At 36.4% G+C, this 24,608-nt stretch overlaps 1 protein-coding gene across 5 annotated transcripts in view; it reads left to right on the top strand.

Moving 5' to 3' along the window:
• The window catches only part of CWF19L2 (CWF19 like cell cycle control factor 2), a 163,909-nt gene that overhangs the window by 82,904 nt on the left and 56,397 nt on the right, over nt 1–24,608 (top strand). For all 5 annotated transcript variants that reach the window (XR_010322512.1, XR_010322513.1, XM_010595432.3 and 2 more), the window contains 2 exons: nt 18,021–18,137; nt 20,353–20,490. Coding sequence is in view for 3 of the 5 variants with exons in the window: in XM_010595432.3 (XP_010593734.1) it covers nt 18,021–18,137; nt 20,353–20,490 (255 nt within the window). In the remaining 2 variants the exon portion in view is untranslated. The remainder of the gene's footprint in view (nt 1–18,020; nt 18,138–20,352; nt 20,491–24,608) is intronic.

Raw genomic sequence — 24,608 nt, 5'->3', positions numbered from 1 at the left:
ATCAGCATCCCTCTCCAACCCCTTGTCCAGTCTAATCCATGTCTGACGAGTTGGCTTTGGGAATGGTTCCTGTCCTGGGCCAACAGAAGGTTTGGGGACCCTGACTGCCGCGGTCCTTCTAGTCTCAGGCCATTAAGCCTGGTCTTTTTATGAGAATTTGGGGTCTGCATCCCACTGCTCTCCTCCCTCAGGGGTTGTCTGTTGTGTTCCCTGTCAGGGCAGTCATTGGTTGTGGGTGGGCACCATCTAGTTCTTCTGGTCTCAGGATGATATAGTCCCTGGTTCATGTGGCCCTTTCTGTCTCTTGGGCTCATAATTACCTTGTGTCCTTGGTGTTCTTCATTCTCCTTTGATCCAGGTGGGTTGAGACCAATTGATGCATCTTAGATGGCCACTTACTAGTGTTTAAGACCCCAGATGTCACTCTTCAAAGTGGGATGCAGAATGTTTTCTTCATAGATTTTATTTTGCCAGTCGACTTATATGTTTCCTGAAACCATGGTCCCCAAACCCATGCCTCTGCTTCGCTGTTTGAAGCATTCAGTTAATTCAGGAAACTTCTTTGCTTTTGGTTTAGTCCAGTGTGCTGACCTCCCCTATATTGAGTGTTGTCCTTCCCTTCACCTAAAGTAGTTTTTATCTACTGTCTAATTAGTGAATATCCCTCTTCCTCCCTCCCTCCCTCCCTCCCTCCCTCCCTCCCTCCCTCCCTCCCTCCCTCCCTCCCCCTTCCCCCCTTCTCGTAACCATAAAAGAATGTGTTCTCAGTTTAAACTATTTCTCAAGATCTTTTAATACTGGTCTTACACAATATTTGTCCTTTTGGAACTGAGTAATTTCACTCAGCATAATGCCTTCCAGATGCCTCCATGATATGAAATGTTTCACAGATTCCTCACTGTTCTTTATCGATGCGTAGTATTCCATTGTGTGAATATACCATAATTTATTTATCCATTCATCTGCTGATGGGCACCTTGGTTGCTTCCATCTTTTTGGTATTGTAAACAGCTGCAATAAACATGGGTGTGCATACATCTGTTTGTGTAAAAGCTCCTATTTCTCTAGGATATATTCCGAGGAGTGGGATTGCTGGGTCGTATGGTACTTCTATTTCCAGCCTTTTAAGGAAGCGCCAAATCAATTTCCAAGGTGGTTGTACCATTTTACATTCCCACCAGCAGTGTAGAAGTGTTTCAATCTCTCCACAGCCTCTCCAACATTTATTACTTTGTGTTTTTTGGATTAATGCCAGCCTCGTTGGAGTGAGATAGAATCTCATTGTAGTTTTATTTTGCATTTCTCTAATGGCTAATGATTGAGAGCATTTCCTCATGTATCTGTTAGCCGCCTGAATGTCTTCTTTAGTGAAGTGCCTGTTCATATCCTTTGCCCAGTTTTTAACTGGGTTGTTTGTCTTTTTGTGGTTGAGTTTTAGCAGAATCACGTAGATATTAGCGATCAAGCGCTGGTCAGAGATGTAGCTGAAAAATTTTTCCCAGTCTGTAGGTGGTCTTTTTACTCTTTTGGTGAAGTCTTTAGATGAACATAGGTGTTTGATTTTTAAAGGAGCTCCCAGTTATCTGGTTTTAGAGTATTTTTAATAAGTGCGATTTTATATTTATTAATGGCTAAAATTTGGGACCAAAAATTATTTTGCGAACTGCCTCCAATTTTGAACCAAGGATCTCCAACAGATTCCTTAGAGAAGGGAGAATGAGCTAACATCAGTTTCTCCCCTCCACCAATTTGCCTCTGTTTCCCCAAGGGCACATTAGTTTTTTCTTGGTAAGTCTACTGTCAGCAACTTATTCCTTTTTCTTTTTGATAATTAAATTTAAAGGAAAAATCAAACGTTGCTCCATATGAGAAATAAAAACCAAACGAAACTCACTGTCCTCAAGTCATCCCGACTCATAGCGACCCTGTAGGACAGGGTGTAACTGCTGTATAACGTTTCCAAGGCGGTAAGTTGTTACAGGAACAGACTGCCACACTTTTCTCCTATGGAGTGGCTGGTGCCTTTGAACTGCCAACCTTTTGGCTAGCAGCCAAGCACTTTAACTTCTGTGCCAACAGGGCTTATGTGAGAAATAGTGAAATTTTATAGCATCGAGTAGTAGTTGAGGCTTATATGTTCTCTTTCCAAATTTTTTTTGGGGGGGTAATGTTACATATTGTATATTTGCAAGTTTAAGGGGAAAACATTTTAAGTGAAAAATCAACACCAAAGTAAATCCTCGTGTATGTTTAAAACTAACTTTAATTGTATTTAATTGTATTTTAGAATGTGTAACCAATTGTTAAGAGTAGCTGTAAGATGTCAAATTTAATGTGATTTAGCAAAACTAAAAATGCAGTCTTCGATTTTATAATGCATAATAAGTATGCAGATACCAAAACAGGTTCTGACTAGAATGATTATAGCAGACAGTTGCTAATAAGGATTTATGTGGAAGAGAAAATAAAATTAGGTGTTGAAACTCAACAACAAAAAAAGAAGAAAAATACTTTCATGTTACAGTGAATCATAAAGAAAATTTATGGTATTCATTATGTTCCTGTCTGCCCAGAAATACCTAGTAAATCATCTATGTATGATTCTTTGAATTAAGTATAAAAATTAAGTATGAGAAACATGGTTTGGTTTAGAAATTTGTACCATCTGAGCGTTGTAGGGTATATTTTATAAGGAATTTTTACTTTAAGGGAACCGCTTAGCCTTTTTCCTTTTTTTCCCCCCTTTTAATTTTATTGTGGCAAAAATGTATATACCAGAAAATTTTCAATTTTAGCCACTTTTAAGTGTACAATTCAGTGACATAAATTATATTCAGCATGTTGTGCAAGAATCACCAGTATGCATTTTCCAAAGCTTTTCATCACCCTAGAAAGAAACTCGAACCAAAGTCAAATCCACTGCTGTTAAGTTGGTTCCAACTCATGGTGACCCTATAGGACAGAGTAGGGCTGCCCCAGGGGTTTCCAAGGAACAGCTGGTGAACTCTAACTGCCAACCTTTTGGTGAGCGGTCGAGCTCTTCATCACTATGCCGCCAGGGCTCCAGAAAGAAACTCAGTACCCCTTAAACAATAACTCCCTCCCCTCCCTTTCCCCAGCCACTGGTAACCATTAATAAACTTTTGTCTTTATGAATTTACCTCTTCTAGATATTTCGTATAAGTGGGATCATACAATATTTGTCCTTTTGTGTCTAATTTCACCCCTCAGCATAATGTTTTCACAGTTCATGAATGTTGTAGCATGTATCAGGACTTCATTTTTCTTAATGGCTGAATAATATTCCATTGTATGGATATACCACATTTTATTCATTCATTTGTTGATGGACATTTGGGTTGTTTCTGCCTTTTGGCTATTGTAAGTAATGCTGCAGTGAACGTTAGTGTACAAATACCTATTTGAGTCCCTCCTTCTAAGTCTTTTGGGTATATATGTAGGAGTTGAATTGTTGAGTCATGTGGAAACCCTGGTGGCGTAGTGGTTAAGTGCTACAGCTGCTAACCAAAAGGTCGGCAGTTCAAATCCACCAGATGATCCCTGGAAACTATGAGGCAGTTCTACTCTGTCCTGTAAGGTCACTATGAGTCTGAATCAAGTCGACGGCAATCGGTATGGGGTTTTATGGTAATTTAGTTTAACTTTTTGAGGAACCACCAAACTGTTTTCCACAGTGGCTGTACCATTTTATATATCCACCAGCATTGCATGAGGGTTCCAGTTTCTCCACATCCTCACTAAAACTTAGTTTCTCTTTTTCTTAAAAAGCCATCATAGAGGGCATGAAGTGATAGCTCATTGTGGTTTTGATTTGCATTTCTTAATGACTGATGAGGTTGAGCATCTTTTCATGTGCTTATTGGCCATTTGTATTATCATCTTTGGAAAAGTATGTGTTCAAGTCTTTTACTCATTTCTTAATGGGGTTGGTTGTCTTTTTATTGTAGGTGTTCTTTATATATTCCCGATATTAAACCCTTATCTGATATATGGTTACCAAAATATTTTTTCCTGTTCTGTAGTTTGTCTTTTCACTTGCTTGGTAAAGTCTTTTGATACACAAAACCTTTTAATTTTGATTAAGTCTAATTTATCTATTTTTCTTTTAATGCCCATGCTTTTGATATCTAAGAATCTATTTTCAAGATTTGGTACCCTTATTGAAAATCAACTAGCCACAGATATATAGGTTTATTTATGAAGTCTCAGTTGTATTCCCGTGGTCTATATATGTCTGTCATTGTACCAGTACCACAGTGTTGTGATTAGTGTAGCTTTATATTATGTTTTGAAATCAAGAAGTTGAGTCTTCCTGCTTTGTTCTCTTTTGAGATTGTTTTGGCTATTCAGGGCTTCTTGCAATACAATGGCATATGAATTTGAGAATGGAATTTTTCTTTTTGCAAAAAAGGCTGTTGGAATTTTGATGGGGATTGTATTGAATCTGTAGATTGCTTTGAGGAATAGTGACATCTTAACAATATTAAGTCTTCCAATCCATGAACATGGGATGTCTTTCCGTTTATTTAGGTCATTCAGCCATGCTTTATAGTTTTCAGTGTACACGTCTTTTACTTCCCTGGTTAAATTTATTCCTAAGTATTCTTTTAGTTGCTATTACAAATGGAATTGTTTTCTTAATTTCCTTTTTAGATTGTTCGTTGCTGGTGTATAAAACCAAAACCAGTTGCTGTCACCAGTTGACTCATGGTGACCCCATGTGTGTTAGAGTGATACTGTACTCCACAGGGTTTTCAATGGCTGATTTTTTGGGAAGTAAATCACCAGACCTTCTTCCAAGGTGCCTCTGGGTAGACTTGAACCTCCAGTCTTTGGTTTGCTGCTGAGATTGTTAATTGTTTACACCACTTAGGGACTTTGGTGTGTAGATAGAAACCCAGCTGAATTTTGTATATTGATCTCGTACCCCACAACTTTGCTGAATTCACTTGTTAGCTCTGCTAGCTTTCTTGTAGATTCTTTGGGTGTACATACATATGTATTTATACATATGGTCATGTCATCTGTGAATAGAGATTGTTTTAGTTCTTGTTGATTTGGATGCCCGTATTTCTTTTTCTTGCCTAATAAACGTGGTTAGAACTTTCAGTATAATGGTGAATAGCAGTGTTGAAAGTGGGCATCCTTGTCTTGTTTCTGGTCTTGGAGGAAAGCTTTCAGTCTTTCACTGTTGAGTATGATGCTAGCTGTGGGTAAGAAAACCACTTAGCTTTTAACTTCTTTAGTAATATCTTACTTTTTACTTAGGTTCTGTTACTAAAATTATTTAATTGAATTTCAAGGTATAATTCTGTTCTTTGAGATAATGATATTAGTTGACATGTACAATACTACTACTCTTGTTACTTTTATTACTAGTGCCAGATAATATTTTTGAGACCCTACTCTATGCCAGGACTCGTTTTAAGCACTTTATGTATAAGAATTCACTTAATCTTTATTAAAATTCTTTGAAGAAGGTATTCTCAGTAATCCTATTTTTTGAACAAATTAAGTACAGAATGAGGTGAATTTCAATTAAATTTTAATTCGATGGCAAGAAATAAGGTTATGTGTGTGTATGTAATTTAAAATTACTTACAATAAACAAAAACCATTTAAAGTAATTGTTTTTTGCTAGATTGATAAGCTGATGTTTGAAAAATAAAAAGTAAGAAAATCTTGCCTAGGTACTGAAACCAGTTTCATATTTGACAGTTATGCGGGTTATAAACAAAAATTTAAGCTGCCCCCATGCAATTTAAGAGAAAAATTTCCATTAAGGTGATTTTGTGGCTTAAAAAAATAAATCGAAGTATATTTTCCCTTAATTTTCAATTGTAAATGACTTCCAAGTATGCGTTCATTGTAGAAATATGAAAAATGCAAAATAAATATATAAAAATCCCCAAAGTCCTAATTCCTAGCAATAATCTTGATAAACGTTTTGAAGTATTTCTCTCCAGGTTTCTCTGTTTATTTCTTTTTCTCTTTTCTCATGACATGTTAAATAATTTTGAGCAATTAACCTAAAGTAAAAAAGAAGAAAATTCACATTCTTTTTATTTTTTGAAGTTTTCTGTAAGTCGCTGTCCGTATATATGTAAACACATGAAATTTTACATAATTGTAATAATGGTTTCAATTGTTTTATTCCAGTTACTGTATCAGCAGTATTATCCCATGTTGCACAATATTTATCACTAAATGAACTTGTAATCAATTAGCATATACAGTGCAATTTCTAAAATTAATTTAAGAAATTGAGAATGGTGTGTTTTTTCCTGCAAGTTTGCCTTCAATATAGTCTTACTTATCTTTCTCTTGGCAGTTACTCAAAACTCTCTCCATTCTCCTCAGATAGCTGCTTTATTCTTAGCAATGACTGCTTTCCACCTCATTGAAAAAATAGAGATTATAGGTTTGAATATTTATGGTGTTATCTCTTTACCCCGAAAATTTGTCTTACTGTATCTCTCATCTGGCCATGGAAGAGATGTTCCCATATCTTTTAAAGCTAAGCTCTTTACCTGTACTCTTGATCTCATTCCTTTTCTGTCCTCTGGAATCAGTGCCCACCAGTTATTGCTGCTCTTTTATAAAAATCTTCATTTCTCTCTGTTAACACCTATGCTCAAGTCTTGTGTCCTTAAAGTACACATACACAGACATACAAAATCCCTTTCAAAAAATGTCCACAACTTTTCTTTTCCCTAAGCAACTTTACCATCCTCCTCTGGCAAACAGACAGGAAAGGGTGGTCCAGGCCAAGGGAGCAGCACGGGCAAAGGTGCAAAGGAAAGTGCGAGATGGTGTGTTTCGAAGATCTAAAAGTTATTCTGAATGGATGCAGAGTGAGGTATGAATGAGGGAGTAGGAAGAAGAGGTTGGGTAGGTAGGCAAGGATCAAATCTGTTTTCTTATCCTACCTTTCCTAGTTTCATGGCCTCAGTTAACATCTCTGTGAAAGTGTGTCCGGGGTCTGTAGCTCTGTCTCTGACCTGCTTGCTGAGCTCTAAAGTAGTATTTCCGGTTATTGGCTAGACTTTTATGGGTGTACTATAACTTCAGAATGTCTGAAATCATTCCCTCTTGCCCGTCCTTCTGTCCATCCGTCCATCCATCCACCGTGTACCCATCTGTCATGTATCTAAAATTTTCCTTCTCTCAATTGCATTATCATCCTTCTATTTTTCTGAGTTAAAAAACCATAAAGACGTTCTTAGTACTTCATGTGGTCCCCAAGTAGTGTTGTTTTTACCTTTACCTTTGTCCTGTGCGTGTCTCATCCCTTTTATTTCTACAGTCACTGCCCTACTTCAGTCCCTCATCATCTCTTGCTTTGTGTATTACGGTAACATCCAGAGTGACCTTCCTGCCACTATTACTTCACTCATTAAAATGTTCTTTATGTCGCTGCCAGAATTACCTAATTTAAATTGTGGTATGGTTAGAAGAACCTTGTATTTGAGAGTCAGAACTTCAGGCCATGACTCACCTCCTTTACTCCTTTAGCTGAGTTACCTGCCTTGAAACAAGAGGCACTAAAATATTATTGAGATCTTTAAAATGAAATTTAGATTTAAAAATTTTCTACAGCACAGAATGATCTGTATTTTTCTTCGCTTAGAAATCATCCAGCAATACTGGATGTTTGTGCTTTTGCTTAGATTGTTCCTTTGTTTCTAAGGCCTTTTACTCTCCTGTCTTTGTTTCTGAATACTCAATTCAGTTGTCCCCAAGAAAGGATCCACTTCTCTCCTTCCTCTGTGGTTTTTGATTTACACCTTAGTTGTTTTACTTGTCTAAATAATAGATTTATATAACCCCCACTTCCCTTCTTTCTTCTCTCTCCCTGCCATTGTATTTAAGAAGTTTTGGCAGCTGTGACCATCTTGATCATCATTTTAGACACGTTCATGCTATTGGATTACATAGTGACAAAAGCGACTCTGAGGGTTTTGAGTCCACTGGTGAAATAGAGTGAAATTAAATAGAATATAAAAGAGAAATAAAAAGCTTCCCATGGTTTTGATTTACTGTTTATGCCAGTTATAGAGTTATTTTTACAGATTACCCACAGTTTCATCCCAAAGCCGCATAACCTCATAAAATTTATTAAACCTTGTACCTTGACTTTCTTGTTGAGTCCTTAGTAAGAAAGTCAAGTATTCTCAGTCAAAAAGTGGAGCATTTTCATCTGGGTGAAAGAAACTTTCCGTGGTTGGAGAACAGATTTCCAATTAAAGGAGCAGTCTCAGCATTACTTACTTTTTCTTTAAAAAAGCGATGGTGTTTCCTTAAATATCAATTGGTTAGTGACAATTTAGGACTCATTTTAGTAGAGGCAGTATAGTAGTGGTGTAAGTGGTTAATGCACTCAGCTGCTAACCAAAAAGTTGGAGGCTCAAGTCCACCTACAGCCACCTCGTAAAAAAGACCTAGCAGTTTACTTCTGAAAAATTAGCCGTTGAAAACCGTATGGAACACAGTTCTCCTGTGACACACATGGGGTTGCCATGAGTTGGGAATTCACTCAACCGCAGTTGGTATAGTGATGAAAATAGAATGTAATGGAATAGTATAGGAATGGAAACAGTATGGAGCTTTAAAGTCAAAGATCTAGAATTGGATTCGGAAGTCCATTATTTATTGTATGTAATCCTTAGTATCCTCATTAATAAAATGTGGCTTAATAATACATATGTCGAAGAGTTGTTAAATGAGATATATCTTAGAACTTTATAAAATTGTATCATTATTAGTTCCTGTCTAGAAGAATTATCTTGGTTTCTTTTTAAATAGGATGAATATAAGGCAGTTTTTAGATTTCATTGCTATTGTTAGTATATGAAATACAACACATGCTGTCTTTAAATTGATCTGTTTTATACTGTTAAAATACTAAACTGTTTTTCACATCTAAAACAGTTTTCATGTGTAAAACTCTAAAATGTCAATCAACATTAAAAAAATTTCTAAATCTTCTCCTCTCTCCCTCCCCCCTCCCCCTTAGTCAAATGCTGAAAGAGGCCTGGTTAAAAATATAAAGTTCTGTTCTCATAACTAGCTTATATGTAAGGTTTATAAGGAAGCAATGATGAAAGCATTGCGGTGACTTGGCATTTTATATTGCTCTAGATATTACAGTGGCTCTAAAATACAACTGCTTAATAAAATTAAAGTCTGTAGTGGTTAAACATGGCTCCAGATAATCCACTTTTGAAATTGTGAAATGAACTGTAGTCTTACTCTTAAATCTTATCTCATATATTTTTAGTAATGATCCTTTAATAACTAATTTTCTCAAGCTTGTACGTGTCTATTATATATCAGCAGCTTTTTGAGGGAGATGTTAGGCAAGTCATTATTATATCAATTTGTCAAGAAATAAAACCAGAGCTAAAAGATTAAACGTGTGCCTCTATTATAATTCCAGGGAAGAACTGCCCCATAGGGTTTCCAGGGAACAGAAACTCCTTGGTGGATTCAAACCGCCAACCTTTTGGTTAGCAGCTGAGTTTTTAACCACTTTGCTATCAGGGCTTCATAAGAAGAATAGATAGTATGAAACAAAACCAAGCAGAAGTGAAACAATAGGTAGATATGAAGAAAAGAGGGTATTCTGGAAATTTTGAAAATGAAAATTAAACTTGAGAGATGGAATAAATCCTAGGTAAGATTCAGTCAGATAACAAATTAGTTAAATGAAAGGTAATTAAAATAATTATAGCTAATGTTTACTGAGTTCTCATTTTATGCCTGGAATTGTGTTAAATGCTTTACGTGTATTCATGTGATCCTGAAAACACATTATTTTCTTTATTTTACAAATGAGGCGATTGCTCAAGTTTATATTATATAATGGAATGATTCAACGTGGGCATTCTAGCCCCAGAGTCCACACCAACACACTATGCAGCCTGAGGAATTAGCTAGTAACTCAACACAGAAGAGATAAGAAAGAAAACATATGAAAGAGTAGATATGAGATATGAAGGATAGGTAAAAGCTGAAATTACTGAAATAGGAACCAAAAATAAATGATAAAAAAAGTTTATTCTTGAAAGAACTAATAAATTAGACAACCCCCTGGGAAGGCTGATCAAGGAAAGAGAGAACAAGAACATAAACAGCATTAACAACTGAAAAAGATACAATCAGGGCTGCCTGAAGCCCATGTGGTACCATCATGAGATTACAAAAAATTGCTTTCTTTGGGCGAGTTAAAAAATAGTCTTGAGCCAGGACAGCCATTTTGGTGAATGGAATGCAGCTTGATGTTCAGTCCACTCACTGCCTTGGCTGAGTGTTTATATGTAGTGAACAGTTTGCTGTTCTGTAATATAACTTTGATCATAATTACATATAGTAGAGATTGTTTAAAAATCATGACAATACTAAGAACGGTAATAGTTGCTTATTACAATTTTTTAAATTTAAAATACAAAAATTGAAATAGATGCTATATGGTCTTTAATGATGACAAACTCAAACAATACCACCATGAACCTCTAGAATCATGAACCACTATTTGGGAAACTCTGATCTAGTGGAAAAATTTGATTTGTTTCCAAAACACAAGAATAGGCTTTCAGACATTTAGACTTTTTAATATGAGCGTTTAATCAAAGCAATGTTTACTTTTTTCTTTTCTTTTTAATTTATGTGTTTTATATAAAAAGTGCTAAAAGGCATATATCAAAGAATAGCAATACTTTGACCCTTTTCCAGACCTTACAGACCAGTTTTAGTTCTTAGCTGTTTCTTCTGACATAATTTCTTGTGGCGTAGTGGTTAAGTGCTACGGCTGCTACTGAAAGGGTCAGCAGTTTGAATCTGCCAGGCGCCCCTTGGAAACTCTATGGCGCAGTTCTACTCTGCCCTATAGGGTCACTGTCAGTCGGAATCAACTCGACAGCACTGGGTTTGGTTTGGTTTGGTTGTAAATAGACCCTTCTTGGCTAATAGTATGATTGCCTTTCTTTTGTGTAAAATTGTTGGTTTTCATTAGCATTCATCTTTGCTTTTTTTTTTTTGCTTTGTTTTCATTGCTGGATCTTCCAACAGCTTGTTAAAATAAATCCCAAACCCTGAGAGGGAAGTATTCCTCCTGGAGTTTTTTTTTTTTTTTTTTTTTACCTCTTGCTTATATCTGTACTGATTGTTCTCTAGAACAGCTGTTCTCTTGTCATTTCCTGTTGCCATCATCATGGGAATTGTCTTTGCCTGTCTTCTTTGTCATTTGTCTTCTACCCTGTTTCCTGGGTCTCATGTTTTCGTGTTTCTTATTTTCCTGGACTGTATCCTTCAGGAGCTTTTTGAGAAGGGTACATGAGTAGTACATTTTGTTTTATGCTCACCATTTACTGATTGTTTGGCTGGGTGTAGAAAAATAGGTTAGAAATCATTTTCCTTCTGGCATTGCACCTTTGTCTTCTAGCGTCACATGTTGCTGTTGAGGAGCCCAGTGCCCTTGGGAGATTTTAGAATCTTTAAGTGATCATTGCTATGTTTGAGTCCATTGTTTTGGCTATGTGCTAGTCCGTCTCACTGAGAGTTTTTTTTTTTACTTAGAGTTTTATATTATTGGCATAGTTTATTCAAAAGAAGCTTAGGAATTTGTGACTGTATTTTCCAAAGCAGTGTTTAAGATCAGAATTTTCATATTGAACAAATAGATGATCAGCTTTTGTTACTGCTTAAAGGAAATGGTTACAGTTTGTTACTTATAAAGATGGCTTCCTCTGTTAGGGAGTTAGGTGAAAACCAACAGACAACCAAAAAAAATCCCACTGAAAGCTTGATGTATTCAGATATTTCTAGATATAATAGTAGAATGGTAGAAGAAGCAATGAAACAACTTGGACTCTTGTTGTAGAATGGACTTTGAGTATTTATTTCCAAGCAGTTTTGTAGTAACTTTCACCACAATGCCTAAATCTTTTCTTGTGGTCATAGTAGGGTAAAATCCTAAGTGGAGTGAGTTATTATGTACCTATATGTGAGAATTCAGTTGCATTATATTTATCCTAAAACCTACCTCAGGTCAGCCACTTTCAAAATCAACTCTAATTTCTGTCATACTTGTAATGAATGACATCCCCTGCTACCCGAGTAACTTTTTAACCAAATGCCCCTGAACCTTACCTGTGGTATTTCACACTCCTAGCTCCTGTACTAGCTTTTTCCTCTTTATCTCCTGGCATCCTAATTTTTAAAAATAATTTCCATCTCTAAATGCCTGTAGTTTATTGCTCACAGTAAACTGACCACAGAGTCTAGAATTTCACTCTGGCTTTTAGAAAAGTTTTCCTCCACAGGAAAGATTTAAGTATCAACAACCTGCCCACCAAAAAATGATTGGTTTGATTAAGGAGTTGGAGGCAGATAATCTGGCGGTTTGTAGACCATTTTGGGGAGGTAAGGAGTGGGGAAGGAGTCCCTGGGTGGCACACAGAGTTAAGCACGTGCCTACTGTCTGAACGGGTGGCAGTTCAAACCCACCTAGAAGCTCCTCAGAAGACAGGCCTGCTGATCTGCTTCTGAGAGGTTCTAGCCTTGGAAACCCTGTGGAGCTGTTCTACTCTATACACACGGGGTTGCCATGCACAGGAATTGATGACAACTAACAAGAGGAAGAAGAATGGGGTGAGTGTAACTAAAATGAAGGTTAAATTTAGGGCAATATGAGGCACTTGGGGGGCCTGGTTGGAAACCCTTTAGGAAATGAGGGAATAAAGCAGAAAAGTGAGGTGAGAAGTGTACCCAACTAATTTATTTAAAGAGGCTAATCCATCTGATTGAAAAGGAAAAGAAACTTTTCTTTTCTCTCTTATATTATGGGCAAAATTTCCTTTTTTTGTCAATATTTTAGATTCACTATTGCCACAACTATTCAACTCTGCCGTAGCGTGAAAGCAAACATAGATAATACTTAAATGAATGAGTGTGGTTGTGTTCCAATAAAACTCTACTTATTAACACTGAAATTTGGATTTCATAATTTTCACATGTCAGGAAACAGTATTATTTCATTTTATTAAACTACTTTGTAGGCTGAACAAAAATAAGCAGCAGACTGGATTTGGCCAGCAGGCTAAAATATGCCAACTCTGATACAGATTCTTAAATAAGCCCAATATTCTTTGTTAATGTGATTAAAAAAAAAAAAAAAAAAATGGAATTTACTCAATATTTCTAGTTTTTTTTTTTTTTTTCAGTTTTATAATGCCAGGCTTTTAAGCTTAGTTAAGTTTTAAGTAGGTTGGATTAAATGGAAATTCAGGGATGACGAGGTCATGATATGCCTTTTGCAGGTAAATACAATTCTTTGTTACTATAAAAATGATCTGTACTTTGGGAGAGAAAGTTATTTATTATCTCATGGATATTGTAGATGCCAGTAGGGAAGGTTCATTCCTGGATATGCTAGCAAATTGATTTTAACTTTATATAAAGTGTTTTGTTTTCCCCTTTCTTCCTTTAAAACTAAGAATCTGTGATTCCTATCAGCACAGAGCTATTTATAAATCAATGAAGTGAAGTTCACAAAGCATATTGAAATTTGTTAATGAAAGTGTCCATACAAAATGTTTATAATAAATCACTCAGTTTAAGGTTTTAAAAACATATGGCCCTACAAAGGAAACTACAAATGTTGGGGAAAATTAAAAAATCTGGAGCGTTTGATGTTGTCAAGAAAAGTTTTCTTTTTTAATTTTATTGTGTTTTAGGTGAAAGTTTACAGTTCAAGTTCATTTCTCATATAAAAATTTATACGCATATTGTTATGTGACATTAGTTGCAGTCCCTATAATGTGACAGCACATTCCCCCTTTCCACCCCAGGTTTCTTGTGTTCATTCAACCAGTTCCTGTCCCTTCCTGCCTTCTCATTCTGCTTCCAGACGGGAGCCGCCTGTTCAGTCTCCTGTATCTGCTTGAACTAAGAAGCACATTCTTCATGAGTATTATTTCATGTTTTATAGTCCAGTCTAATCATTGTCTGAAGAGTGGGCTTCGGGAATGGTTTTAGTTCTGGGTTAACAGGGTGTCTGGGGGCCATGGTTCCAGGGGTTCCTCCAGTCTCAGCCTGACCATTAAGTCTGGTCTTTTCATGTTGTCTTAGGCAGAGTTCTCTAGAGAAGCAAAAAGCAGAGAGAGAGAGAGATTTATATCAAGGAAATAGCTCACGTGATTGCAGAGGCTGGAATGTCCCAATTCTGTGGATCAGAGTAGAGGCTCCTCCTGATTCACATAGCTGCAGGGGCTGGTGAACCCAAGAGCAGCAGGTCAGAGAGCAGGACTTTTGCTCGCAGGCTGTGAAGATCAACGAATCTCAAGATTGGCAGGTAAACCGCTAGCTGAAGTTCCAAGAACTGGAGGTCAGACAACAGGAGGCAGTTGCAGGATCCAGAACAAGCCAAAATCCTTGGCAAGGTGAGCAAGAAGGAAGTAGGTGGCGGAGGATGGAGAGATGAAGGCTGAGGAGGCAATGAGCCGCTATAGGCCTTGCCCCCACTGGTACCACTTAGCAGATTCCATCATGGGGGTGATCACATATCAGATTTCAACAGGGAAGTGATTACAACACTATACAACTGCCGAAACACTGAGAATCATGGCCCAACCAAGTTGACACACAATCTTAACCATCACACACATGAATTTGAGTTTTGCTCTATACTTTTCTCCCACTCCCTTAGGGCCTCCCTGTTGTGTTCCTTGTCAGGGTGGTCACTGGTGGTAGCCAGGCACCATCTAGTTCTTCTGGTTTCAGGCTGATGGAATCTCTGGTTTATGTGGCCCTTTTTTTCTCTTGGGGTAATATTTTCCTTGTGTCCTTGGTGTTCTTCATTCTCCTTTGCTCCAAGTGGATTGGGACCAATTGATGCATCTTAGATGGCCACTCACAAGATTTTAAGACCCCAGACACCACTCAGCAAAGTGGGATGCAAAACATTTTCTTAATAAACTTTGTTATGCCAATTGACCTAGATGGCTCCTGAATCCATGGTCCCCAGACCCCAGCCCCAACTACTCTGTCATTCAAAGTGTTTGGTTGTGTTCAGGATACTGAACTGGACTAAACTTCTTAGCTTTTGGTTTAGTCCAGTTGTGCTGACTTCCCCTGTATTGTGTGCTGTCCTTCCCTTCACCTAAGCTGATTCTTGTTTACTATCTAATTAGTGAATTCCCCTCTTCTTCCTTCCCCACCCTTGTAACCATCAAATAATGTTTTCTTAAAGGAAAAGATATTGTAAGTGCTTTCTAGGTAAATAAAAAAGAGATTTCTGCTTTCTTTAGAGGAGAATTACTAAATCACATAGATGATGAAAGCTTTTGCCTGTTTTCAGCATAGAATGATGAACTTCTCATTTCTTTCTTTAGCTTTAATGCCAAGTAGTTGAATAGAACATACTCTTTCTTGGGTACCCAAAGTGGAAAAACTTAGTGTTGTTTGTATTGGTAGGCCCAATGAACAGAAAGTAGCAAAAAGGGGGCAAAGAGGAGTAGGGGGGAAAGTTGGTTAGCCTTGGGAGTATAATTGTTGTCTCTGAGGCACTAATTTATTAAATCCATTTATCAAGCAAGCATTTATGGAGTACCTGCTGTAAGTCTGACACAATGTAATATACAGTTTGAGATTTGTCCTGAAAAAGTAGGAAAGACGAATAATTATTAACACATAGTTAACCTTCAGCAAATGTGCCTAAAATAATTTGGTATCAGAGCTTTGGGCATGACTAACTCCTTCGTTTCCTAGTTGAGCATGAAGGGAATGTTGTTCCATGCAGAGGAAATAAAATATAGAGCCTTAGAATTACAAAGAGCTAGAAAAGGAGTCTAGGCCAGAATTTGAAGGCCTTGTATACTATGCTGAGATGCGTAGGCTTTGTATAGCACAGTGCCTCTCAGACTGTGGTGTAGGACCAAGTGTGTGTATATGTGTGTGTGTGTATATATATATATATATATATATTTCCAGTCCATTATGGAATAATAGTTTTGTAAAATCCATTAAAAATGAATTACAGAAAAATGAAATAATTTTATAATAAAAAAATGTAAGAAAAGAAAAAAATGAAAGCTGTATATAAAATACAAGTCCCAACTTTCCATGTAGATTCAGTCAACACAAAATTAATCTATAAGATTGCTATAAAAGTTCATAAACACTCAGCTTCTGTGATTGTCTTACCATGGACTAGTAGCAAATATTTTACAGCTGGTCTATGAACAGCAGTGATTTTGATCTCCTCTGTCATATGGGATCCCTATAGGTTTTTAAGCAAAGAATGGCATGATTATATTTGTGTTAAACACAATGACTTTATTGGCAGTATAAGTGACAATTAGGTTTCAGACTGGAAGGATAGAAACCTTGGAACCCTGGAATCATCATTTGAGGAGTAGCTAGAAATGTAGGAGAAAGTGAAATTGGCTTTCTTTATATTGGTAATGATAATAAAAATTATTCCCTCATTAGACTATAAACTTCTTGAAGGCGGGTGTGACATTCGTTTCATTAACTGGCATATAGCAGGCACTTTCAAAAATAGTTGATGAATGAATGAATAGATCAGAGAGGTAAGGGAGAACCAGTAGAGTTGAGTGTTTAAAACCAAAATGAGGAGAGTTTCAGGTTAGCTGATATAATAAACAGAATCAAATGCTGTGAAATCAAGGAAGGTGATCATTGGAAATTTATTTATTAGATTTAATAATTCAAAGGTTCTTAGTGAGATCAACTTCAGCAGAGTGATAAAGTGAGAAGCCAGATTATAATGTGTTGCCCATCCCTATTAACCAGTAAGAGAATGAATAGAGGTAACTTTAAAATATGATATTTCATTAATTGAGGAAGAAAAGTAGTGATAATCTTTACTGTCCACTTTGTATTGTGTGTGAATGTAAGATCAATAATAAATCTTTTTTTTTCTTCCATTTCAACAGAGGAACTAAATCTCTGTTGAATGGAATTGAAATTAATTTTTAATGTTTGATTTTGGTTTGAGAGGAAAAATGAAATGTAAATGATTTACTTGGTCTTATTTCAAATTGATTTTTGATGAAGTAGTTTGCTAGTATTTTTTATGCAGCTCTTCCTTAAAACCTTTCCAATAACATTCCATTTTCATCATAGAATAAAGCTTACTCTTGTTCTCTGCTGTGCTAGGCATGTAATTAGCTAAAAGTTGGTGGAAAAAAGATTGTGGCTTGAAAGTATGTGGGATATAACCTCTTCTGTAAAGTAAAAAGCATTTGAGGGCCATTAAGAGAATTCTTTTAATAGAAAGAATAGAAGTTGTGTGGAGTATCATTAGGAACCCTGGTGGTGCAGAGGCTAAAGCGCTTGACCGCTAACCAAGAGATTGGCAGTTCAAACCCACCAGCCGCTCCATGGGAGAAAGATGTGGCAGTATGCTTTCATGAAGATTTACAGCCTTGGGAGCCCAATGGGGCAGCTCTATTCTGTCATAAGGAGTCACTATGAGCCAGAATTGACTAGACAACAGTGGGCTTGGGTTTTTTTGGATTGTCCTATATTATAATAGTTAACTTAACACATTTGACCTTTAGTTGCTTTATTTCTTATAATTAAGTTTTAGTAGAATCTTTAGATTGAAGAAACATCCATTAAACATGACAGTCTGCTTCATTCAGTGATGGACGCTCTTACACAGTGTCTGGTTGACTGTTGGTACTTTGCCCTCTTTTGATAATGTCTAGATGAAAGCTGTATTTGAAGTTTGCTTCTGTGATTGCTTTTAAAAAATTTTTTATAATAAAATGGACTTTCAGTACTTTTTCCCCACCTTTTTCCTGAAAAAATTATGGTCATTTTACAGTATGGTAGATAAAATCCAGGAAATTTAAGCAATCCTTGATATTATGTGAAGGCCAGAACCTTCTTTATGTTCTTCTTGTTATTAAGTATAAACATTCAGTACTCTTCATATTAATTTCAAAAGCTATCTCTAAATCTTTACACAGAATGAAGACCAGCAAGAAGTGATCCTTGTCAGAACGGATCAGTCTGGAAGAGTATGGCCTGTGAACACACCAGGAAAAGCCCTGGAATCAAAAGGAGGAAGGAGGAGGAGACAGATGGTCTGTTTAACATTATGTTTTTATTAACTCAAAATTCTTTTTTTCAGAATTTTTGGGACTTTCTTTGCATCAGACTATTTCAAAATATTTTCTAAAATGTAGCTTTCTAATGTAAAATTAGAAAATTGTAAAATTATGTTACTCCTTTTATTCTTAGTTATATCCCATTGTTTTTACAAAATGTCTAATTCAGCTACATTTTTTTTTGTTTTTACATTTTGTGACTTGATTCACTCTCACACATGTACTTCTGTATCAGCATCTTTATTTTATTTTATTGTTGTTGTTGAGAATGTACACAGCAAAACATAAACCAATTTTAAGTTTCTGCATGTTCCATTTAGTGACATTGATTACATTCTTAGAGTTGTGCAACCCTTCTCATTATCCTTTTCTGAGTTGTTCCTCACCCATTAACATGAATTCACTGCCCCCTAAGATTCCTATCTAATCTTTCAAGTTGTTATCAGTTTGATGCCTTATAACTAGTTCTTAAAAGAGCATAATGCTCAAGACAGACATTTTTTTCTACGTAAATGTCTAAGCTAAATTATTGTATGGTTTAAGAAGACTTCAGGGAATATTTTTGGTTTAAGGTTTAAAGATTATCTAAGGGCAAAGTTTCAGGGGTTCATTCAACCTTCATGGCTCCAGGAAGTCTGGAGCCCATGAGAATTTGAAATTCTGTTTGGCTTTTTCCCCTTTTTGATTAGGATTCTTCTGTAGAATCTTTGATCAAAATTCAACTGATTTTAAAAGATAATTGTTAATTTTGAATATTTAAGGCAATTTTAATTTTAGTATACATTTCTTTGACATCGTTTACACATAAGCTTCTTTTTGCATACTTACCATAGCTCTTAGGGAACTTTGGTCTCCCAAACCTGTTACCTGTATTAGACAGCTAATTCGAGACATAGTGATGAGGTCTTAAGTAATTACGAAAGTGCCCTGATCCTTTAGAAACCTAATTTTCCGTCTTCAAGTTTTAGCAGTTAGCTTTTAGCATTACATTGTGGCTCTTGAGATGGCAAAAACAGCGTATTGAGTTTTCCCAAGTTAGGTTTTTGTTTTAAATTTGCAAGCTCTACAAATGGGAATTGTGTACGCAGAAGATTTATTCATTCAGAATTTTTCTTTCAGATATTTATTATTTTCCTACTAAGCGCTTATGCTGCTAGAGATATTAATCTATTCATTCAACAAATAGAAAGTGGGATTGATACCTTTTCTAATGTAATGGAAGGAATTAGGAGGTTGGAGGAGAGATGAGGTAGGAGAATAGTGAAGGCTTGAATTATTTGCTCTGAGAAATGACAGAAAGAACTGAGTAGGAACCTATAGACACATTGCCAGATGGCATTGAGGAGAGCCCTTTTTGAGTGATGTATTAACCAAGGAGTCTAGGCATAAGAGTAAAGAAGGTAGATACATTAATTCAAGATTGAGGTTTGCTCTCTGAGTGTAGTGAAAGGACAGAAGGGTCAGGAATTGAAAGTCTGGAGCCAGGGAGTGATTGAAGTCATGGAATATGAGATTTAAGCTAGTGAAGACAGGATGTGTAATGTTGGAACAAAATATTGGGAACTTGGTTCCAAAGATCTCAAGGAATTTGAAGACCAGGTTTTATTTGGGTAAGGGAATATAAGAGCAACTTCGGGGACATTTGATTTGGGAGGAAATAAACAGCACTTTTCTCTTTTATACCTGGGTATGGAACCAACCAATAGGAAGAACCAGGATTGTGTTAGTTGGGGATCAGAATATCAGCTTATTTTCTGATAAAGCTGTTTGGAGAACATGGGCTTAATAATTTTAAGTGCGCTTGCTAAGACTTCTCCTCTGTTTTAGATATGCTTACTTGATGTCTAGATAACTTCAGGCTTTCCTCCATGTTGGTAGAGAGTTTTTACTACAAGGAGGAGCACAGCAGAGAGGAAAGAAGAAGAGAGCAGTTCTTCTCTTTCCCCCAAAATAATGATTGAATATCAGCAATGTCATGCTTCCATCCCTGGGAAGAGGAGAGTAAAGGGGGCAGATGGACTAAGAGGTGTTACTCTAGTAGAAGTTCTTCCACATGGAAGTAGGTAGAATTAGGGATAAGCTGGAAGGATAGATTAGTGAGATTTTTATGTTTAATATTAAACTTTTAGATATTCTATTGAAAATACTTCAGATCTCATGTTTTCACTAAATAATGTTTATTTTGTCACAGGCTTCAACCCATGAAGAAAAAGAAAGGGTCAGATACTTTCATGATGATGATAATCTAAGCCTAAACGATTTAGTCAAAAACGAAAAGATGGGAACAGCCGGAGACCAAAACAAACGTTTTATGAGAATGGCATCTAAGGTAAGATATATTCCCCTAGCATATTTTGGAAGTTTGAGAAGCTAGTTGTTCAATCTAGCAATGATTTACTTGTAGAGACCTGGTTCTCTCCAAATTTATTAATTTAAATCTTTTGTAGGACATATCAGGAACATGCATTTTGGAGTTGATTTGATTGTGAAATATACATTTTGTTTTTAAATATAAAACTAGTTTAGTTCTTTAATGTAATCTATGAACGTTAATTATAGATTTAATCTAGCATTTAATTTAAGGGAAAGTTTTAGGCCAGAGTTTAATGATTGGTAACATGCTGCTAGTTAGTTTACCAAACTGACTTCTCTTACTGTTGCTTGGGTTCTTCGTAAGTATGTCATCAAGAGGTAGAAGAAAATATTTGGAGTAATATATTATGGATTATAGAGAAGGTAACTTGGAATAATGTTAAGTATACTTATATGAAAATATACATTATCTTAATACATTATTATGGATAGTAAACAGAATCAATTTTTGTTTTCAAATTGCGTTTTTTTGTTGCAGTCCCTTCCTAAACACCACATTGTAAATATTTTTAAAAGAGACATTGTATTTGACCTTAATTTTATAACGAAGGTTGTCAAACCATGACCCTGCAGGAAAAATTTAGCTTACCACCTGTTTTTACAAATAAAGCTTTGTTGGAAAACGGCCATTTACATTCGTTTACATGTTGTCTTCTGCTGTGCTAGCTTTGTTATTACCAAGTTGAGTAGTTGTGATAGAGACTGTATGGCCCGCAAAGCAAAAAAAAAAAAAAAATTATTATCTGGCCTTTTACGGAAAAAAGTCTGCCCTTCCCTGTTCTGTAATACCAGTGGTTACTTTTTTGGTGGTAGTGAGGTTTGAACTAGCTATCTGGAGGGCAGGAATGGGAGGAAGATTTTTCACTGTATACCTTTTCAAATTTACAATATATATTTATTAACTATGTGAATATATCACCTGGTCAAAAAATTAATGAGAATTAAAATAAAGGTAACCAAAGTCTCTGGCTCTCTGTGTGTGTTCGTGTGTACAGGAGTAAAATAAACAACTTGAATTTAAATTTAGAAATGGTCATTCTTCCTATCACCAGGAATTATATGGGATCTTATAAATTTAACATAATTTTACTCTGTATTTATTTGGGGGGAAATAATAGGAATCTCCTAGGGTCTGGAAATTGAATGCAGAAAGCAAGACACAGAGAGAGAATGATTGCTTGATTGTGCTTTAGGTATAAGTTTACGGAGCAAATTAGTTTTCCATTCTGATAGTTTGTACATAGTGTGTTCCATGAATGACGTTGGTTGGATTTCCCACAGTGTGTCAGCACTCTTCCCATTTCTGCCCTGGGTTCTCCATTTCCCTTCATCTGAATTTTCTACCCCTTCCTGCCTTCTCACCTTTGCTTTCAGGCAAATGTCGTCCTTTTGGTCTCATATTCGGCTGTTCTAAGGAACATGTTCCTCTTGTGTATTATTGTTTATTTTATGGGCTTGTCTATTATTTGCCTGAAAGGTGGTCTCTGGGAATGCCTTCAGTTCCAGGTCAGAAGGGTGTCTCAGGGCCATAGTCTCGGGGGTTCCTCCAGTCTCTGTCACACCAGTAAGTCTGGTCTTTCGTGAATTTGATTTTTTTGTTCTATATTTTTCTACTGCTCTGTCCGGAACCTCCTGTTGTGATCACAGCTAGAGCGGTTGGTAATGGTACCATCTAGTTCTTCTGGTTTCAGGCACCATCTAGTTCTTCTGGTTTCAGACTCATATAGGCTTATGTGGTCCATTACTCCATTAGTCCTTTGGACTAATTGCTCTCTTGAGTCTTTGGTTTCCTTCATTCTTCTTTGCTCTGGGTGGGAAGAGACCAATAATTGTATCCTAGATGGCTGCTTACAAGCTTTTAAGACCCCGGATGCTACTCACCAAAGTAGGATGCAGAACATTGTCTTTATGAACAACGTTATAGGAATTGGTACAGATGTCCCCTGAGCCTATGGTCCTTTGCCTTTGAGCCTACCAGCTTTGACCTGCGAGGTGTTTGGTTATGTCTGAGAAGTTTCTGTGACTGTGTCCTTGTGTGCTTTTTTATCTCTATTAATATACGTGCAGCATCTACAATTATGTATGTAGAAATATCCATAACCAAACCTATATACGCAGGTGGGCGTGCTCCCTTACACTTTCCCATACCTCTTTAGCATATGTATCTACCTGGGTATCCATTCATAAATTATTGTTTATTAATACTATTGTTGCAGGATTGTCTGTATTATAGTAATTACTGTAGTTGTCCTTTATTCATGCATTCCTCTCAGTGTTTTTCCTTTGCCTTGGTCTTGTTGTGTTGACTTCCCCCATATTGTGTATTGCCTTTCCTTTCCCCAGTATTAACACCCATGTCTTCTATGTAGTTAGTCATTTTCCCTCTCTCTCCCTCCCATCCTTGGTTACCATCAAAGAATTTTTTTTTTCTGTGTGTAAACCTTTTCCCGTTTTTTTTTCTTTTTTTTTTTTTTGCAACAGTGGTCTCATACAACATTTATCCTTTTGTGATTGACTTAGTTCAATCAGTATAATGTCCTCCTTTTTCATCAATGTTCTGAGATGTTTCTTGGATTTGTCATTATTCTTTATTTTTGCTTAGTATTCTGTTGTGATATGTACTGCAGTTTATCCGTTCATCTGTTGATGAGCACTTAGGTTGTTTCCGTTTTTTTGCTATTGTGAATAATGCTGCAGTGAACATGGGGTGTGTGTATCCCTATTCATGTCACAGCTCTTATTTCTTTTGGATATATACCTAGTGGTGGGATTGCTAGATCATGTGTATTTCTATTTCTAGCTTTTTAAGGAAGCTCCATACCATTTTCCATAGTGGTTATAGTATTTTACATCACCACTGGCTGTATATAAGAGTTCCAATCTCCCCATAACCTCGCCAACATTTGTTACTTTCTGTCTTTTTGACTAGTGCCGTTATTGTTGGGGTGAGATTGTATCTCATTGTAGTTTTAATTTGCATGTGTCTAATGGCTAATGATGGCGAGCATTTCTTCATGTGTTTGTTAGCTGCCTGAATGTATTCTTTAGTGAAGTGTCTGTTCATATCCTTTGCCCATTTTTAAAGTGGATTGTTTATCTTTTTGTTGTTGAGGTGTTGAAGTATTCTATATTTTTTAGAAATTAGACCCTTGTCAGATATATCGTAGCCAAGAATTTTCTCCCCGTCTATAGGTTCTCTTTTTACTCTTTCAGAGAAGTCTTTTGATGAGCATAAGTGCCTAATTATTAGGAGGTCCCATTCATCTAGTTCATCTTCTGCTGTTTAGGCATTTTTAGTTTGGTATTCTATTTATGCCATATATTAGGACTCCTAGCACAGTGGTTAAAGCAACAGACTGCTAACCAAAAGGTTGGCAGTTCAAAACCACTAGTGGCTCCATGGGAGAAAGATGTGGCATTCTGCCTCCGTAGAGATTTACAGCCTTGGAAACCCTATGGGGTCACTTTGAGTCGGAATCGACCTGACAGCAGTGGGAGCATTGTCCCTGTTTTTTCTTCCATGATCTTTATATTTGTGTCTTTGATCCATTTTATATTTATATTTAGGTCTTTAGATTTTCGATTTAGGTCTTCGATCCATTTTGAGTTAGCGTTTGTGTATGGTGTGAGATATGGATCCTGTTAAACATTTTTCTACAGATAGACATTCAGTTTTGCCAGCATAATTTGTTAAAGAGACTATCTCTTCCCTATTTAATGAACTTTGGACCTTTGACAAAGATCAGCTGTCTATAGGTGGATGGATTTACGTCTGGGTTCTCAATTCTGTCGCATTGTTCTATGTGCCTGTCATTGTACCAGTACCAAGCTGTTTTGACTACTGTGGCTATGTAGTAGGTTCTGAGGTCAGGCAGTGTGAAGCTGCTGCTTTGTTCTTCTTCAATAATGCTTTACTAATCCTGGGCCTCTTTCCTTTCCATATAAAGTTGGTGATTAGTTTTTCTATCTTGTTAAAGAATGTTGTTGGAATCTGGATAGGGATTAAGTTATATCTATAGATTGCTTCAGGTGGTATTGACATTTTCACAGTGTTTAGTCTTCTGCCCATGAGCA

Source organism: Loxodonta africana, chromosome 7 (assembly GCF_030014295.1).
Source record: "Loxodonta africana isolate mLoxAfr1 chromosome 7, mLoxAfr1.hap2, whole genome shotgun sequence".
NCBI lineage: Eukaryota > Metazoa > Chordata > Mammalia > Proboscidea > Elephantidae > Loxodonta > Loxodonta africana.
The sequence above is the reverse complement of the archived record's forward strand: the minus strand, read 5'-3'. Positions and strand labels throughout refer to the sequence as shown.